General features: G+C 43.6%; 1 protein-coding gene and 1 long non-coding RNA gene across 4 annotated transcripts; one reads left to right on the forward strand and one right to left on the reverse strand.

Annotated features, from left to right (window-relative positions):
* Positions 1–2,016: 2,016 nt before the first annotated feature.
* LOC115568838 (uncharacterized) lies at positions 2,017–7,360 on the reverse strand. Of its 3 annotated transcripts, none has more exons than XR_003981447.1 (6): positions 7,346–7,360; positions 5,179–5,247; positions 4,684–4,854; positions 3,913–4,016; positions 3,240–3,309; positions 2,017–2,124 (listed from the first exon to the last, which is right to left on the reverse strand). It is a non-coding gene; the product is annotated as an uncharacterized LOC115568838 (long non-coding RNA). The 3 variants fall into 3 exon arrangements; XR_003981446.1 differs by lacking the exon at positions 7,346–7,360 and adding an exon at positions 7,198–7,212; XR_003981448.1 differs by lacking the exon at positions 7,346–7,360 and adding an exon at positions 5,364–5,378.
* On the forward strand, positions 5,499–19,299 carry LOC115568835 (N-alpha-acetyltransferase 15, NatA auxiliary subunit-like). The gene is made up of 20 exons (XM_030396487.1): positions 5,499–5,825; positions 6,846–6,930; positions 8,213–8,317; positions 8,631–8,788; positions 9,062–9,196; positions 10,238–10,391; positions 11,070–11,189; positions 11,413–11,508; positions 12,748–12,854; positions 12,939–13,011; positions 13,166–13,335; positions 13,422–13,574; positions 14,108–14,236; positions 14,652–14,865; positions 15,595–15,788; positions 15,880–15,988; positions 16,073–16,171; positions 17,565–17,708; positions 18,405–18,502; positions 18,590–19,299. Exons 1-20 carry the CDS (start codon positions 5,772–5,774, stop codon positions 18,797–18,799), a joined length of 2,607 nt encoding a protein of 868 aa, XP_030252347.1. The 5' UTR covers positions 5,499–5,771; the 3' UTR covers positions 18,800–19,299.
* Positions 19,300–19,991: the final 692 nt, after the last annotated feature.

A 19,991-nucleotide genomic window follows, 5' to 3' on the forward strand; every position in this document is an offset into this window, starting at 1 on the left:
CCTTTCTGCCACCCTCTGGATCAAGACTACAGGTGCCACTGACGGCCGTAAATCTTTCAATGCGCGTTTTGTTTTTTGTTTTTTTATACCGAGCGTTAATCGCGCGTTAAAAAAATTAACGGCGTTAAGAGGATGTTGCGTTAACGCGTTATTAACGCGTTTACTTTGACAGCCCTAATATGTATATATATATATATATATATATATATATATATATATATATATATATACGCAGTAAAGTGGATGCACCTGTAGAGAGATTTACACAATAAGTAAAACACAGTGAGCTGGATAATTTAGCTTCCCCAGTACACACGAATAGTCTAATACTAGCGCATATAACAATAATAAAATGTATTTATCTCTGCTTTCAAATGTTCAGGCTGCCATGGGCAGGTAGCTAGGCTACTTACATGTTCAAGATGGTACATCATGTTCGTCGTGGAGGAGTGATAGGCGAAGTTTTTCTTGCAAAGTTTGCATGTCACCTTCTTGGGGTCATCCTTCTTCTTTTCAAAATGATCCCATATTTTAGACGTCTTTCCCAACATGGTTGGCTATTAATTGTTAACTGTCTAACCGCGATGTCGAAGGGACCTGCCATGTTAAAAAAAAACACTGACAGTGAGTGAGTGTCACGACTTCCTGTATCTGGCACTTCAAATTAAAAGCCCTCCAGCCTTTTATACACATGCCAGCCGCCAGTCACATAGATTTTGACTTAATTTTGACAAGACACGGCTCCAAATGTTTTTGTTTTTTTTCCTGCAACCAATCGACCAATGAAATTTTGGTCGACCAGTGCTTGGTCGACTATTTGGGGGCAGCCCTAAAAAAATCAGTACTAATAATCTATGTCAGAACATGTGTAGGCAACAGCGAAGAGCCACTGACATTCTTTTTGGATATTGTAAAGCTCCCTACCACCACCGCAGAAGTAATTCATACAGCCCTGTTAAATAAATCTCACCATGGCTTTACAGAAGACATTTTAAAGGAGCTGCTTGTCTGTTTTGCATGTGATGGTGCAAGTCAGGTGTGGTGACCAGAGTGGTCAACCAGTTTCCTGACATTTTCATCTGGCACAGTATGAACCACCACTTGGAGCTGAGTGTTGGAGATGCTGTTGAGAAGGCTGCAGGTCTCAATCAATTTCGGTCTTTCTTTGATAAACTGTCTAGTCTCTATCATACTTATGCTAAAAACCAAAGAGAGTTCACTGCATGTTGTGAGACATTTGCAATGCAGTGTGTCAAAACATAGGGCGAATTTTAATAGCTTCCAGCAACAGAACTGTGAAAGCTGTCTGGTGACAGTACCCTGCCCTACACAAGCACTTTTCAGAAACATCTGTTGACCCAAAACAAAACTCTACAGAAAGGGCCATGTTTCATCATCATCATCAGCCCCCCTTAATGTGGCATATAGAGTTAACATATCCAAATAACTTTGTCACAGCTGCAGCTTTACTCCACTATACTACAAACACACCACATGCCCAAAGCTGTTTACACCTCCTATGTTAGAACTTTAGACTCATTAGATTCATCCCCAATCATGTCAACCTATGACACCAGCTCTCTGGCTGCTTTTTATGTGTGACACTGATCACCTTCCATACCTTGGGGTGACTTTCATCCTTCCTAAATATGGAAGGTCATTGAAAACATGAGGACATTTTTTTTCATCTACTCCAACTTTCTTCATGTTGACATTCCTGTATTGACATCTGCTTTTATGTGCTGCTATCAGTCATAATTCTAGTTCCACATTAATGAACTACAAATGCAAAGCAGTCATTGCAAAGAGGAGCAGATCTTCTCTATCAGAGAGCTGTCCATTTATTTTAATATTCTCTTTAAAATAAAAGCCGTCTAATGGAGATACAGCATGTGTCGCAGATATTTGGTTCATAAATAAAAGAAGTAAGAGTTAAACATGCGCAATGTACTTCAGTGTGTGGTGGTATCAATGTCAATACTGCAGAAACTGTGAAAAAAAGGATCAAGACTTGTGTTTTACTTAACATGATACATGTTTATTTTACACAAGGGAATCAGGAACAGTGGAAATAGAAACACACACACAAACAGGTGCTTCCGTGAGACGGGGTGGGACCACCTCCTGCACAGGACAGGAAAAGACAGCGTCAGCTTTTATTTGTTCAGCATAAGTGTCATACCTTCACACTTGATGACAGGTCAGTGTGTCTTTGGTCATTCAGTTTTATCTCAGAAGCAGTTATTCAAAAACTAAAAAACGGGGCACCGTTTAGCTCAGTGTGTAGAGCGAGCGTCCCTTGTGCAGACGTTTTTTCCTCGCTGCGGCGGCCCCGGGTTCAAGTCCCGGCCTGGGGCCCTTTGCTGTATGTCGCTCCCCCCTCTCTCGTCCTGTTTCCTATCTATCTCCAGCTGTTCTATCAATAAAAAAGCAGATAAAAGGCCCAAAAAAAAACCTACTCATTATTTGATATTTGTTTCAAAATACAAAAACTGAAGTTGAAATACAAGTGGATGAGCAACTGGTTTCATCTGAAAACTGGTTTGATTTTTCATTTTTGATTTTGTATATCAAAAATAAAATCACTGGAAAACATGAGAACAGATTTCACGAATGAAGTGAGCAATCATTTGTGAAAACCTGATCAACATGACTGAATGAAGTCTTTCTGAATGTCAGCAAATAAGTAATAATTATCCAAACACCATGTTACAGCTGTATGCGTTCCCTCTGCTTTTTGTCCCTTTTCCCCTCCTGTCCTTTCTAACCAACTGTGCCCAGGTGTGCGCCCTCTTGATTGTTTAATAAGGTGCAGCTGGCCTGGGAGATAGTTTGAAAAGCTGCTGTGACAGCATCCGTAGGGAGAGGCTTCCAGAGTGAGGACCACTATGCTTGATGCCTCTCAGCATCAGAATTTTTTTAATGTTGTGTTCTAACTTAAATAAGATGTCTGTTTTTAAGTGATTTTATTTTTTGTTACACCAAATAGAAAATGACCACCAAACCACTTTTCTATTTCCGCTCATCCATTTTGACCATGAAACAGATGAATGCCTCATATTTCAATTTGTTATTTTTGAATTTTAAGAAGAAAAAATTAAAGACCTGCTTCTGCAAGGAAAATGGAAAGACACAAAGACACACTGACCATGACACATTACAATATGTATCAGATCATAAAAATAATGATAGTATTTCATATTCACATTTTTGCATCATCTAGACAAAGAGGCACATACCACTGCTGGGTTATTCCAGGCCATTCCTCACATTGCTCTCATGTACATCTGCACTGTGCTGCTTGAAGAGCTGTAGGTGGGAGACGGAGAGCGCAAGTCAATTTCAAAGGACCACCTGGTTATATGAAAGCATTCTGCATATTCAACTACATCTCATTATAATATATATAGTAAATAATTCTTCCCTGCCATTAATATTTAAAAAAATTCTGCGTTTGTAATCGCTCCAACTGCCAGGCAAACAATTAAAGGACAACTTCAGCCAAGAATGACGATTTAATCATCTCCTCCCCCATGATGATGAAAGTCAGGTGAAGATTCATAGTCCACAAAACATTTCTGGAGCTTCACAGTAAAACAGCGTTGCAGCATTCTCCTTAACAACTGAAGTAGCTGGCTCCACACAGTTTATCTGACATATCCCGGAAGCCCTGATATGCCTAATAGATTTTTATTTTACACCCCTACACTCTCGCGCTGCGAGACGTGCTTACATGTCTCGGCTGGTTAGGCCATGTTATAAATGTGTAAAACAGTTAAGTCTCATGCAAAACAGTTACAACTCATGATGCTGAATCCCTGAGTGAATGTACTACTGCACTCTCACAAGGATGGATCAGTTCTAGAGATTCACTGTTCTTTGAATGTTCCGTGTGACGCTGTGGTTATTTACCAGGCCCCAGAGGAAAGCAGCTGATCCAAAGGTCAGACCCACTCGGACCCAGTTGGGGTTGGCAGTGTCAGGCTTGGAGCTTGTGAACACGGACCTGGATCCAACTGAAAAGCACCAAAGTAGCATGAGGAACCACACTTGTTCAGTGGAACATGAGCACATTTGCAGTCAGTAATTGAAAGAGCCATGGAGATAAATATAAATAAAACCCGTGGTATGGACGATGTGATCTGGCTGAAAGATGCTCCACTCTATGTTTTTGATCGAAGAGGTATAAAGTAACAGATTTATGTGGTCATTAGAGGCTGGCCGAATTGAAGAAGAGCCCCATCACACTACAAAAAGTTGAAATTAAGTCATCTTTCAAATGTGGGTGCCGCAGTGAGCAGAGCAACATTCAAGTACTTCACTTCTGAAAGAGATTTGACATGAAAACACCAACCTGTAATACACCTTCATGTATGAGAGAAACGGATTATGGGTAAAGACGGATTAACTATACAACTACACTGATGGAATGAAAATATATTATCGATAGGTAAACAATTCGTCGAAAGCACCGAGTTAGGATAAAATGCAAAGCTGTAGAGGAGGAGGAGAGAATCACCTGCGGAGCTGCAGTGCTCCAAGAATGCTAAAGTAAGCTAAGCTAAGCTAAGCTAAGGTCAGGCTTCAAAATAAACACGGCGACCACGTTGTAACTATAAAGACGAAACACGGGTCGTTTGAAAGCATAACTATTAATTAATTAGCATCGTGTCATCAACTTACCTCTGCTGACGAGTGCAGCGCTGGATAATAACCGGTTGAAAGTCATTTTGCCTGAAGAACAGCTCCCTTCATCCGATTTGCGATCCTGCCGCCGCGGTTGATTGGACTTCCTGGAAGGACTGAGTAGACGATCACCGATAGGTCGCAGCAGCGCTCATTGCAACCTCATATCTGCCGTTATTATAATAAAAACTAGACATTTTATAAACATTTTATATTCAACAAATATGTGGATGTTACAGTTTGATTTTACCACTTGAAGCTAATGTATCCTCATAACCCAGTTGAGTATCCTTCGCCTTAAGGGCTTAGTAGCAGAAGTTGCGCCAAATTCCATTAGAAAATTAATCATTTTATTCCAAGCTCAAATCAAACCGATTTGGGGGCGTGAACTGGAGCACGTTCAAATCCCCGTGATGACATCTTAAATTCGTGGTACATTAATGTGACTATGCTGACATGGAGGTGTGACAACACTCAAGCCTGTCTACTCACCCTGTAAACAAAATGGCTCAAATACAATGTCTGTCACACGGATTCTACTGCACTGATGGACGTTTCTGCCTGTGTGAGAAAAAAAATAATAATTTCATGTCACTCTCATACATCTCAATATCATCTTCCACCAAACTCACTGCTTGGACGATAAGAGTCAAGTTTTTTATTTTTATTTTTTTAACCTGTCTAAATATTTGTATAAACGACCAGCGTGATCGTTTGCCAAAGAGCAGGGCGGTGTTAGACGTTTACACCAGAGCGTACAGGCACGTGTTATTTTTAGTGTCGTATTATTTTCTAACATATCAGATCATTGTTATTCGATACATGATTGAATAAAAATCGCCGAGTCTCTGTAGACATCACCGGCGGGCCGTGTCTCCGCCGGTACATCTGTGCCCGTGTCTCACACGCAGACTCAGAGCGCAGCCTGACCCGGAGAAGCACAACGGCCATTTTGCTCGGAAGGGGGGCCTCGGCTTCAACACGTGAGAGACAGGAGCCTGAAGAGACTGAAACAGTCCAGGATCTCTGACTCCGGGAGGATATTATTCATGTGTGAGCCGACGGAGGCATAGGAAGCCGACACAATGCCCACAATCACCCTGCCGCCGAAGGAGAATGCTCTCTTCAAGAGAATATTGGTAGGCTACATGCCTGAGATAACGTTAGCCTGCTAGCTAACGTCAATGCTAGTTTGTCAAGTAGCCGTCAGTTGTTGCAGTCAAGAGCAAGTAGCTAGGGGAGCCGCCGGTGCGCTAACCAGCAGTTTCAGCCCACCAAACGCATTGTTGTTAACATGTCTCTGTTATTAAGTGGCGGCCGTATCAGTGCAACTAAAGAAACAGCATAGGTGTCTCGCAACTACTCATGTGCTGCTCCAGGGCAGTGCTGTGGCCTTGCAACACCTTCCGAAGTGTATCCATGACAAAGCTGCCTGACACATGACAGTCGCACATAACTGAGGCGGGGAGCCGAGTTATCTTTCGAGCTAACAGCGGCAGTTTGAAAACTCGCCGTGCTGCCCTGTCAGTTCATCGGTATGTTGTCCTGCAGTGGGCTCTCGGCAGTTGTCGTTTAGTTGAGCACAAACAGCTCACCCCGGGGTCCTGCCGGCTACTTGTCGAGCCAAATTTAAATGACTACTTTGGTAATTTAACGTTAAACGCGCTATTACTTCATAACAACATGGCATGGACAGCAAACAATTGGCGTTTATTAAACTAACTAAGCCACATATGAATTCGGCATGTGTCAAACATGCTACAAAACTGTTAAAACAAAGTGTGGACCGGTTCTCCTGCCGGGTACCGGCAGTGTCTGTCCTCTGCATAACTCATACAGTCTGTTGGGGGTTGGCAGCATTTCCACTGGGGGGGACTGTGAGCTCCTGGTCTGAGCCAGGTTCATTATGACATCCTATCATCAAGGCTCTTCTCTGGAGTGCTGTTTCGTCCATCCATCTCAGCACCTATAATCTCATGCTGACAGGACTGTTGAGGAGGCAGTGTTTCTGATGCATGTGATGCTGTGCTCGCTCACAGCAGGAAGGACCAGTTGAACTTGATGCACTTTTTCCAAGGGCTCTGGGAGGAATAGTGCAGCAGCCTGGTGGGGCCCTCGCACGCCCTGATGTAAAGTCTGCTCTGTCTTTTTTGCCGCAGAGATGTTACGAGCACAAGCAGTACAGAAACGGCCTAAAGTTCTGCAAACAGATCCTGGGCAACCCAAAGTTTGCCGAGCATGGAGGTAAGTCACCAGCTTTTTCTTGAATAGAACAAAAATGTCAGAATCACCATGCTTCACTGTCACCTTCTTATTGTGTGTGAGTAGTGAATGTAGTAGTTGTTCCATAAGATGTGCAAACTGAAGTGAATTTTTGCCCCTGTGGGTTTACACAAATCCACAAAATCCTCATAGGATTTCTGTTTGGTCTTATAACAGCATTTAACATTAAACTTCCTTTTAAAGCTAAATTCAACTATTTGTGGATCAAGAAGATCACTTCTCCTGTACCTGGAGGTCCAGTGAACCATAGATCCATTTTTCTGGAGCCAATAACACATGTGCCTGTATGCTCCGGTGTAAACGTCCAACACCGCCTTGCTCTTCTTCTAAACCATGCAGCATTTTTCCATGTTGTTCACTGAAACTGCTAACTTACGCTAACAGCACGAGCACTGATGACAGAATGTAGTCCGAGCAACATGTGTGAGGGGCCACTGGTTGCCATGCAACCAGGAGCTTTCTACAAATTGTCATTCCTCATCTGGATATACAATACAAAACCACTCAGTCATGTCTTTATCAGCTGAGGAGCATCTCAGGTATCATGTCTGCACTCTCGCAACCTGATCCCGACATCTGTCAGTTTTAGAATTTTGTTGAGGAAACTTATGAAGCCCTTCATAGTTTATCCCAGTTGTATTTCTGCTCCCCTCTGAGCCAGAGCGCAGCCTAAGCTTTCTGTTTATGTCTTATCGGTTGTTTTTATTTGTTGTTTTTATCTGATGACAATATATAGGCCATTTCATTGCATTTTGATTTTTATAATTTTGAATTGTTAGTTTTTGGTTGCCTCATTGGAGTCCTGAAATGTTTAAAGCTGGTTCCATCATGTAAAGCACTCTGTAACTCTGTTACAAGTTTAGACTCAGCAGGCCCCAGTGGACAAACTACATTTTTAGATTTAAAAAACATGTCTTTGTCTTTTCTCTGCTGCAGTTTCTTGTTATTCACCAGCTGCTGTATGCAGTTGTATTGATGTATCGGTGATTAGCTGTGATTGGCTGATATATTTCTGCCTCTAGTCTTGCTGTTTTTTTAATAAGAGTCATGATGCAGATTTTAAAATGTGTGTGGTGGTCATATTGTTTACATTTTTCCAAAATAACATGATACTGAGAGGTAAAATGCAGTGTTCTGTCAGTCATTCTGTAAGTCAGCGTGAATAAACTGGGATGGTAAACATAGATGGTGTCATTGTTGTAATAACTCGTGCTCTCCTCCTCACCCCTGCTCTGTGCTCCAGAGACGCTGGCCATGAAGGGTTTAACCCTAAACTGTCTGGGCAAGAAGGAGGAGGCCTACGATCTGGTGAGGCGAGGCCTACGCAACGACCTCAGGAGCCACGTCTGTATCCTTCTATCAGAGCCTCAGGGCACCCAGATTTCATCTGCACACAACTGTTTCACATTCAAATTCCTTTAACACTTCAGCTCCTGAGTTTGCTCTGAAACACATTTGTAAACTCACTCTTTGACTTAATTTACATGAATTTCTCCTCTGGGAGAATTAAGTAATTTCTGCCTGACTGCTCTTTGTTTAGTACAAACCTGTCTTCAAATCCATCCAAAGACTGTGTGATTTTTACATTAATGAGCACATATAAACACCAGGATAGTGCACCTTTTTGAATGTTTGCCTCCTGAACTCACTCAATCCACCAGGTTGGCACGTGTACGGCCTGCTGCAGCGCTCGGATAAAAAGTATGATGAGGCCATCAAGTGTTACCGCAACGCCCTGAAGTGGGACAAGGACAATCTGCAGATCCTGCGAGACCTGTCTCTGCTGCAGATCCAGATGAGGGACCTGGAGGGATACAGGGTGAGGGTCGCAAGAGAGAGGAGACGGGTTAAAAAACAGAAGCGTCTAGAGTAAGGTCTGAACGGAAGGACGCAGGATAAGAGGCGGTGAAAGGGGTTGGGGGCAACAGCTCGTGCAGACAAGGTACCCATCCTGCTGCACAAGAGGGAAAGATTGGTGAAGATGGAGGAGAGGTGGCCCGACCAGTACGAGTCAATGTTGGACAAGATGATTGAACACAAATATCACTGCTTACAGTTGTGTGTGTGCTGTGATGGTCTTCTCCCTCTCCAGGAGACTCGCTACCAGCTGCTGCAGCTCCGTCCAGCCCAGCGGGCCTCATGGATCGGATATGCTGTAGCCTATCACCTGCTAGAGGACTTCGAGATGGCTGCCAAGATTGTTGAGGAGTTTCGCAAAACACAACAGGTAGGCTCGACTGGAGTGATGATTTCTTTAAACAAATCTAAACGCAAAACCGAGATCTGTTCCTAAAGGCTAAAGGCCTCATTTAGTCTGGAGGAGGTGGGAAATACAATTGTCTCTGGTCAGTAATTGGCTGTTTTAACCATTGTGAAATTGCAGGATGTGGTGTGTAGAAGACATGGGCATTCAGCATGACAGAGTCAGAAGCATGAGGGAGAAGATACTGTGTTATGTATTTGAGCCCAAAAGCTTCCCTGGGAATCCTCTGGGTTTCAGTAAAGATAAGATGTAAAGATAAGTCCGGTCCCAGTGGGCCTTCAGATTTCTGAGCCGCGCTCTCGGCTTTGTGAGACTGATTGCAAACAATACCAGTGTAGCTTTTATCTGAGTCTGCTAAAAAATCCCACAATGCAGTGTGTTGCGTTTTACAGATGCCGAAATAATGTCCAAAACTACCAAAATAAGACTGAAGCTGTTATAAACATGTATTCTCCTTTAGCTGAGTGAGCTACCAGGACCTGCTTCTGGGCTTATTTTTATCAAAAATTTGGAAACTCTCCAAGAAATCATGCTGAACTTTTGACAAGGACCAAAAATAGCCTCAGCAGCCTCAGAATAGGGAAAGCGAGCTAGAGGATGAAGTTCTGAAGTGTCCCCGAACAGAGACGTTACTATTTTTATAAAACTCTGAACACTGACCCGAGGCTAATGATGACAAACAGTATATTGCAGAAGATGCTCGACTGCAACACACCCTTAAGACTGACACATTTATATTGATGGATGTGCTCATAAGATACAGATCATGGCATCACATGGCAGGACAGGAACATAACACAGGCTTGACATGCTATTACATCTCAAATCCAAGCAAACCATTGATTTGATTTAGATTTTTAATTATGATAGGTCAGGGCTTCTGGGAAGCTTTCCCGAGTTAACTCTCCACCAGCATTGATTATTAGCAGGTCCAACAGAGTTTCAACGCAAGTCATAGAGTCCTCCACTTACATGTTTTTATCCCTTTCTCTTCGGTCGGTCCAGACGTCTCTTGATAAGGTGGACTACGAGTACAGTGAACTGCTGCTGTATCAGAATCAGGTTCTGAGGGAGGCCGGCCTGTACAAGGAGGCCCTCGATCACCTCAACAACTACGAGAAACAGATCTGTGACAAACTGGCTGTGGAGGAGACGAGAGGTGGGTGCTGAAAAGGCTTTCTCTGGCAGCCGTGTTCACCAGGGCTCATAACATGTAAATGTCAGAAGTGTTTCCATAGACAAACCCGACTTCAGTTAAAAATGGTGGTCACACAGGTCTGTACTGATCTCTTTATTCAGTCATGTTGGCAGATGGAGCATGTATACACATACATGTGCTTTATCAGTGGATGAAAATTATTCACCATGACTGTGTGTATACAAGATCTAAATCCATATACAGACTTGCATGCTCACGTATACACATATGTATGTTATGCCATGTAAGGATCCTCCAGCTCTGGACTCTGGTTAGTGTTGCCAATTCAGAGGCAGCAATGCTACATGAGCCTGAATAACCAGGCCAAGCTGCCAAGCATGCTACAGCTGATCGACAACAGCTGGTGCACTGCCAAAACTTTCTGGGTTAAACTGCCGCTCCAGAAATCCGGTTCTGTGTGCCTGATCAGTCAACTTACACAGACAGCATTGACAGAAATGATCAGGGCCACAGGGCGTACTGAGCTGAGGTCATCAAATACCCACACCAATGTGCTGTACTGGAGAGTTCAGAGTGATTACATATCGTTGCCTGCTGAAAGTACCTAACCCACAAAAAAACCCACATTATGTAAGATGACGTGTGTTTCTGTGTGTGTGTGTGTGTTTCTGTGTGTAGGAGAGCTGCTGCTGAAGCTGGAGAGGCCCGAGGAGGCTTGTGAGGTCTACAGGAAACTCCAGGAGAGGAACCCTGAGAACTGGGCCTACTACCAGGGCTTGGAAAAGGCCTTAAAGCCAGGTGAACATCATCCTCAGGCCTACCTGTCCACCATGCTGGACTGATGTAGTTACACAGTCACTATTACTACTAAAAGTCATTGTGGTTCCTGCCTTTTCTGCTATGTGCATATTTGTTATCATTCATTATGGTAGTGGGTGGCCAGAGGTGAGTGCAGTATTAGTGATAATGGTGTGTTCACTATGGATCTCTTTACACTGTGTGTGTGCTTGTGTTTCTCCAGGAGGTGTAGAGGAGCGTCAGAAGATTTACGAAGACTCCTGGGTGAAGTTTCCTAAAGGCCTGGTTCCTCGAAGACTACCTCTGAACTTCCTCACAGGTAAACACAGTGCAGCCTGCAGCTCCACCATGCAGTGTCTGTGACCGATGGATAACCTCACCGGTCACACTGTTGAGCATATGTCCTCAGTTTCCTCGGTACTCTGTTTTGCTTACATTTTTGGTTCAAACTGCTTTGTGCTTCTTCAGGATGAACCCTTCAGTCATATTTGTCACTATTGATCTGGATGGAGGAAGCATCAAAATTGTAGAATAAACATCAATATTAACCTGGACAACCCAGCTGTATTCTAATGTTCATTTAAAGAGTCTCTCTAGTGAATCTAGTGATGCCCATTATGCAGTGGATAACAACAGTTACATCATCACATGAGTACTCAGTAGTCAATATTACATCAGTACTCAGCAGTCATTGTTACATCATTACATGAGTACTCAGTGGTCACAGCATTCATGGATTAGAACATCACCCGCCTCTGAACTCTGCCTTCATTTTGATCTCAACTTCACACCTGTGAAGTTTTGTGACTATATCTTTCATGACTCTGACAGAAATCTGTCCACAGACACACAAACCTGGCACAGTCCTCAAAATGACTTCTGTGTTAGTTCCTGGTACAAGAGGTGTCTCCAGGACCACACACACACACACACACACACACTGACTTACTCACTTACTCGCGCGCACACACACACACACACACACACACAAACACACCACTGTCGGGACTGATAATCGCAATGTGGTGGTCAGTGTTGATGTTGTGTTATGCTGCCACAAAGCAATCAATGTGCGGGAAACACTGTCAATCAATCAAAAGTAATCTCATGACACTTTCCAAATCGAGCAGGTCTAAACCATATTCGTTGATTATATTTGAATAACTTAAAATCACATACATTCACTGGACCGAACTGGACTGGGTTAACAAGGACCAGTGGTAACACTGACCGAGGACCAGTTCATGTATACTTGGGCAGGTCAGAATTATGTCGGGGCACATTATGATCATTAGGGCTGAAAAGGCTATGTGCCAATAATCTGTCAGTTAGAATGAGAGTGACACGGCGCTGAGCTCAGTGGGCTCAGCCTGACACACGTGACTGACAACTGCTGACCTTTAAAACCAAAATGTCCTTTCATTTCATCATCACTATGTTTGAAACTCTTTCCAGTAGCTGTTTGATGAGAGAGCTGCATCTTGATGAGCCATTCTGTGCTCTGCGGCAGTACAAATCTCACATCACTGTACCTTTTACTGTGTGTTGTGCTGGCCAGGGGAGAAGTTTCGTGAATGTCTGGACAGCTACCTGAGGATAAACTTGAGTAAAGGCTGCCCACCTGTGTTCACTACCCTCAAATCCCTCTACACTGACAAAGAAAAGGTAAGCTATTTTAAGATTTGTGCATCTACACTGAACCTCTCTCTGAAACGAAACGACCATTGAACTTGTTTTCTCCCCCTGCAGGTCACAATCATTGAAGAGTTAGTAGTTGGCTATGAATCGTCACTAAAAAGCTGTCGAATGTTTACTGAAAATGGTGAGTGCTGCCCTTCACTGTCCTTGATTTTTTTTTAGATTAATTCAGATTAATTTGTCACATTATCCAGCTTGATCACATAGAAAGGCAAAGGTTAGTGTACCTGAGCTCTGAGTTCTCACAGTCATTGGGACTTGTCAAAACGTGTTTACAGATGATGGGAAGGAGGAGCCTCCGACCACCCTGTTGTGGGTGCAGTACTTCCTGGCGCAGCACTTTGACTTCATAGACCAGCCCAGCGTCGCTCTGGAGTACATCAACGCGGCCATCGACAGCACGCCCACACTCATCGAGCTCTTCCTCATCAAGGCCAAAATCTACAAGGTTTGAGCATCATGTCAGTCATTGTAATTAAAGTTTGGCAATAAATGAGCGTGCACTCATTCGTCCATGCTTCTTCGGACCTGCAGCACGCAGGCAACATAAAGGAAGCAGCTCGGTGGATGGACGAGGCTCAGGCTCTGGACACTGCCGACAGATTCATCAACTCCAAGTGTGCCAAGTACATGCTGAAGGCTGGCCTCGTCAAAGAGGCAGAGGAGATGTGCTCCAAGTTCACACGGGTAAGAGTCGCGAGGGAACATGTTTCAAGTTTTAGTTGCCAGATTGTTTTATAGTCTTATATCCAGGCTGCAGACAGGATCAGCGCTGCTGCAGTGTCAGTACAGTTTGAGCTCTACTGAGGTGTTTTTGAGAGCTTATTATTATGCAGCCAGTACCACTACTGACACTGCTACGTCAGTCATCTCCTGCTCTGTTGTTTTCAAAACACTCTACATAAAGCTCCTATTTATCTGTTTGAAATGAACTTTACAACATTCATCCTGAAGCTTACTTTGAACAATCTTTTTTTGTGAGGATCACTGGTAAGGGAGGTTTTGGTAAGAATACTAATATGTTGCTGCACAAGGCCCAGTGTGTCTGAATGCATGGAGGCAAACCAACATGGTGATTCTCCATGCAGCATTTCTGTGGGCCAGCATGACTCTAATTCAGCTCCCCGGCTACAGTTTGTCTTTGGCCACACAGTGTGATAATGGAGGTTTGTGTGTGTGTGTGTGTGTGTGTGTGTGTCTGTGTGTGTGATTGGTTTCAGGAGGGGACGTCTGCAGTGGAGAACCTGAATGAGATGCAGTGCATGTGGTTCCAGACAGAGTGTGCCTTGGCCTATAAGGCCATGAACAAGTACGGAGAGGCCCTGAAGAAGTGCCACGAGATCGAGAGGGTGAGCATCTCTGACAGTTATCAGCACCATCAGCATCACCCCTTCCCCCCTTTGAACTTGTTTAAGTGCATTAGCTCGAGCTAGCTGTACCTAATAAACTGGCCGCTTCAGAAACCTGTGGATGGTGACGGTGATTCTGTCCACTATTATATACAGTCGGTGGTCTGAGCATACCACATAATCATTCAATAATCATTTGTATTGAGCAGGCCTAGACCATACTCCTTGATTAATTTATTAACAGAGACACATTTCCCCCATGAACAAACACTAGTAAACAGTGGTGAGAAAAACTGCAACAGGCAGCAATCTCAGAGCTGTTATTATTGTCGTGGCTTCCCCAAATTCATTCTTCTAACATCAGCACATTTAAACACGGGCTCCTTCCTCCCCTGTCTCGCCTCCTTGTCATCAGCATTTTGTGGAGATCACAGATGACCAGTTTGACTTCCACACCTACTGCATGAGGAAGATGACGTTGCGCTCCTACGTAGACCTGCTGAAGCTGGAGGACGTCCTGCGACAGCATCCCTTCTACTATAAAGCTGCTCGAACCGCCATCCAGATGTACCTGGCCCTGCACGACAAACCTCTGACTGACGACAGCAAGGAGAGCCAGGCAAACACCGGTCAGTCTCTGTGTTTGTGTGTATGTGTGTGTGTGTACACTTCTGCCTATTGTGAGACATTAGTTTGACCAGTGGTGGCTTTATTTCGCTGCACATACCATGATAAAGTGTGTTGCACCCAGGTGGTTTTACAGTGAGTATGGAGATAGACATCTCTGGGAGGCTGAAAGAAAAAAGTTAGGTTGTTTCTAAATAAAACCAAGTGTATTTGCTAATAGTTACACTAAATAACCATTAATCAGTCAGCAAGTGGTCTAATATGGAGACAGGTGCTGTCCCTCTCCTTTTCCATCTCTGCAGGTCTCTGTTGCATCTGTTCAACTATCGGAGTCATATAATAGTAAATACAAAGGCATGATAATTCTGTGTTGTCTTTCTTTGAGCATTTAATAGTCATTTGAAAGAGGATGGTGACATTAAAGAAAGGGAAGAGAGATCTGTAATGACGAACAACAAAGGTCCCCAGCTGGAAACAGAGCAGGTCATCATTTAAGTGTGCAGTTTAGCTCATCTTCATGGACAACAGGCGCAGTGGACCCACAGACAGGAGTGTGCAGAGATAGTTTTAGTATCTGCTTTAGTTGTTGTGGTTCTATGGTATCGTAGTTCACGGTACAACTTGGTGAAAGAGGAGCTGTTGCAAAACAATATGTTTGCTGACAGTACCTGTAAAATATCACTATTGTTAGAAAAATTTAAAAATAACATTTAATTTTTTGCTTTCCACAGAGAATCTGACGGACAAGGAGTTAAAGAAACTGCGCAACAAACAGCGAAGAGCCCAGAAGAAGGCCCAGTTAGAGGAGGAGAAGAAGAATGCAGAGAAAGAGAAACAGCTGAAGAATCAGAAGAAGAAGAAAGAGGATGACGATGAGGAGATAGGAGGGCCAAAAGAGGAGCTAATACCAGACAAACTGGCCAAGGTGGGCTCATATTTACCTGTCCTATCAGAAGGTCTTGGAGCAAATTGGTAAATAATTAAAAAATTATTAATAATTTGACTTGTTTAAGCAGCCAGAGAATCCTCTGGAGGAGGCGGTGAAGTTCCTGATACCTCTGAAGAACCTGGTGCGCAACAAGATCGAAACTCACCTCCTGGCCTTCGAGATTTACTTCAGGAAAGGTCAGACGGATGCTGTGAGCCGCAGTTTACCATGTTACAAACACTGAGTACGCTAGTCCCAACTGTGTTTGTTCTTTCCTCCAGAGAAGTACCTGCTGATGCTGCAGTCAATAAAGAGGGCTGTGGCCATAGAGCCTTCCAACCCCTGGCTGCACCAGTGTCTAGTTCGCTTCTTCAAAGGAGGTGAGCTGATGTTTAATGGTGACATCTGAGCCAACTTACTGTTACAAAGTCACACTAAGGACAGATGTTCTATACTTTGGAACATCTGGAACCTCCAGAAGGATTGAGGGAGATCCATTGGCAGAATAGGAAAACAGTACTCATCAGTGCATAATCACCCTAAACTTAAAATGTTTGTGTTTTCGTAACCTTAGATTGAGCCTTTTATATCTACAGAGGGAGTAGCTCCTCTTCCACAGACTCAGTCATGGTGCACCTCCATGTTTCTACAGTAGCCCAGAGCAGACAAAGCTGACACTCATCGAGACATGGACATTCTCATTTGTCACAGTTTTAGTAACTGCTATGAGAGGGTGAGGCGAGCTGTGTTCAGATCATTGCAATCTACAATCTCACCACTAGATGGCACATCATGTACACTAAAGGGTAAAGTGCAACACTGGTTGTGAAATGGCAGATGGCTTCCCTTGAGCTGTAATTCTTACTTTTTTTAATGTTAGAAAAGAAAAATCTAATCTTCGGTTTATAGGGAACCAATCTTTACTGATGTTGTCATTACATTGTGACTACAGTTGTTCTGATTCTGATAACTGTAATCGGAAATGCTGCTGAAAATGCAGGTATCGGTATCGGCGAGTACATCAATCTACACACCGATCTGATACCAGGTAATTTAGAAACGGGACCCTGCTACTCCCCAGTCAGCTCTGTTAGCTGTGCTTAACGATGCGCACCGAAAATCAATTCTTTTTATTGTTTTTCGAGCTGTAAAGAAGAAGTTGTTCTCATGTGAGTCAGAGAGCTAGCAACATGTCAGCTATTTGGCGTTATTTGACTCTGGGTAACCCCACCAGTAAAACTGTTCCATGTGCAGGGCTGTAATTTGGAGGGGATTGTACGACACCAGAAACCTTATAAAGCATATGAAGATTCATCACGTGAAAGGGCAAAAATGCTCTGCCCAAACTTTATGAGACAGTGAGGGAACATTTCATGTAGGCTGAGAGACGTGCAGCCAGTCGGCTTCACTACTGACATTTGGACCTCTGACGTGTGCTCCATGTCTTTGCTGAGTCACAAGTTCCATGAGTACATTTTTAAAGTATTATTTGTTCCTATATTCATTTATAATATTTTCCTATACTCATTTACATATTCACAAGTTACTGTTGCACTACTGTTTTAAACTGTTCTATTGAAAACGTGGCTGCACAGCTTTTAAAGGAATTGTTATTTATACCTAGATTTCCTTGCTTGTTCTTTTTTGGTTATGCCTGACAGGGTTAATGGGACATATAGCTGTCAAAAGAAAAAAAGAAACATTCTCTAAAAAGTTGTCAATACATGTATATGCTCCTTACATGTGTTTTATTCTGTGTGTGTGTCTGTGTAGTGAGTGAGAGTGTGGACTTGGCAGAGGCAGTGAGGACGGTGTTGAAGCAGGAGATCTCCAGGCTGTTTGGGGAGAGCAACCCTCAGAGCTTCAACAAGAACTACCTGAGCCAACACTCCAACTCCATCCCACACCGACTGGCTGGTACGCTGCACACACACACACGCACACACACACAGCTTCCTTTAATACAGGAGACATCTCTCTGTCTGTTAAATAAAGAAAAAAAACAAGGATGTGTAGGCTTTTTAATGTCATCAGCTGCTACCAGCTTAACAACCCAGAATCTCTGATCAAACTGCCACCGGCCACGTTGCATTGTTGGTAATGTAGGCACCTGGTTTTGTCAAGGAAGAAGAATGTGTGGAATAATGAAGACAATATATCTGGTGAATCTCTTTATTAATGCAGAACAAAAGTTGAACTGTGTGTGTTTAAACATATCATTTAAAGGAACAGTTCACCAAAAGATCAGTATCCTTCATTATGTCCTCCTGCCATGCTGATGGAAAGTCAGGTGATGTTTCGTAGTCCACAAAACATTTCTGGAGCTTCACAGTTAAACAGTGTTGCAGCATTCTCCTAAACAACTGCAGTAGCTGGGGACCAGAAAAACATCAAGTGGCTCCATACAGCTCGCCAAGTCTCTAGAACCCCGAGATCACAAACTGACGATTTATACCCTGGAACACGCCAACCTACTTCAGACTGGGTGTATGCTAGTGACTTTTGTGTGAAAGTCACAGGCTTTTATTCGGTCATGAGTCTAACATGTAAAGTGAGATTTGTGTAAGAAGATGAATGTGATAGTCAGCCTGCTCGTCTCTCCTGTATTTCTAGCTGCTAAGATGATGGTCTACCTGGAGCCTTCCTCTGATAATATGGCCTGTGAGATAGCTATGGCGCTGGACGAGTCACTGACTGGTAGAGGCATCCAGGTATGTGGTGATTTATCTGTAAGGGTAGCAGACATCACACACCCTCTCCACAAGCCCCCAGATAAACTGTGTGTGTTTGTGTTGCAGATCTGCGATGAGGTGCTTGAGGCTTTGCGTGACGGGCAGCTGGGTGAGGGCCAGCAGAAGGCTGCCGAGGCTTACCGCGCCGCCTGCCATAAGATCTACCCCTACAGCCTGTCTTTCATGCCTCCTGGTTACCATGACAACAACACCACAATCAGTGCCAACGGCGACTTGTCGGCAGGAGAGCATGACGACATGGCAAACGAAATGTGAGCTCTGATGATGAGAAGGGGGAGATGGAGGAGAAGGAGGTGCGAACACGCCGCTGCCAGACGCCTTAGTCTGCCAACACACCCAGTTCCCTAACGCCGCCCGCCCTCCAGTCCCTGGGCTGTGGCTGCTGTGAGTCGCCCCCCCCCCCCACATTGCACTGATCTGGATGGACTGAGCACCACAGGAGAGACAGGAAAAGGAGCTGGCACATGGAGGAAACCGATGCCCATTTAACTTTTTTAAACAATAAAAACAGCCCTGTCCACAGTTGTTCTGTAACTGAAAAAACACTGATAAATACGGTATGGGGAGGCAAAAGAAGATTCTGGGAAAAGTGGACCTTGGCTGGCTTCTGTGAACACAGTCTAGGTTTTCTATAACTCCTGTGTTTTCACGCCATGTCCTTCTCGAAGGTGCATCTGCTTCTCACGTTTTTAAAAGTAATTTATATATTACAAACCGGACAAATGGATTAATAAAACAATGTTTGCAAAACCAAACGGTAGCATTGTGGTGGTGGTGTTGTTCAGAATGTGAGCCGCTGTTTGCCACAAACGGATTAGACAGAAAAGAGTGCTGATGTCGTGCTGCCCGCTCCCTGCAGTTCAGAAAGGACTGAGTGAGTTGTGCTTGGTGTGACACACAGACCTCACACTGATCCTCCTCTTCAATTTGATCCTACACACCACTAACCCTAACCCCTCCTGTTTATCTACAATCAAGGAGTTCTGAAGGGAGTGCAGAGATCCAGTCACTGTCGGTCTGTCACTGAGGTGCAGTGTGTCGTCTGTAAAATGTCAGTAAAACATTCAACAGAACATGAATGATCACTTTCCATTTCCTTTAAGTGACACAAGCTACCAAAAGATTAATGAAAACAAATATTGATAGATTAATAAACTGATATAACAAGACAAAACTGCTACTGTGAAACTGAAATGACTAGATTTACAACTTTCTGTTTTAAGTCAAAACTTTTACATTCAAAGTCTCAATTTCCGATTACTTTCAGTATTTTCATGCTTTCATTCAACCATAATGTATCTTCTAAACAGTAGGGAGCTCTCTAGCAAAGCAAAGCGGCAGGGCAGAGGGGGCATATCTGCTGAGAGTTGGTGCTGATCCAGACCTTCTGGTGGAATAAAAACACCTGGAGTCACATCAGAGTCTGCTCTGATCCAGATCAATAAGT

The sequence above is a fragment of the Sparus aurata genome, chromosome 18 (assembly GCF_900880675.1).
Source record: "Sparus aurata chromosome 18, fSpaAur1.1, whole genome shotgun sequence".
In the NCBI taxonomy this organism is placed as follows: domain Eukaryota; kingdom Metazoa; phylum Chordata; class Actinopteri; order Spariformes; family Sparidae; genus Sparus; species Sparus aurata.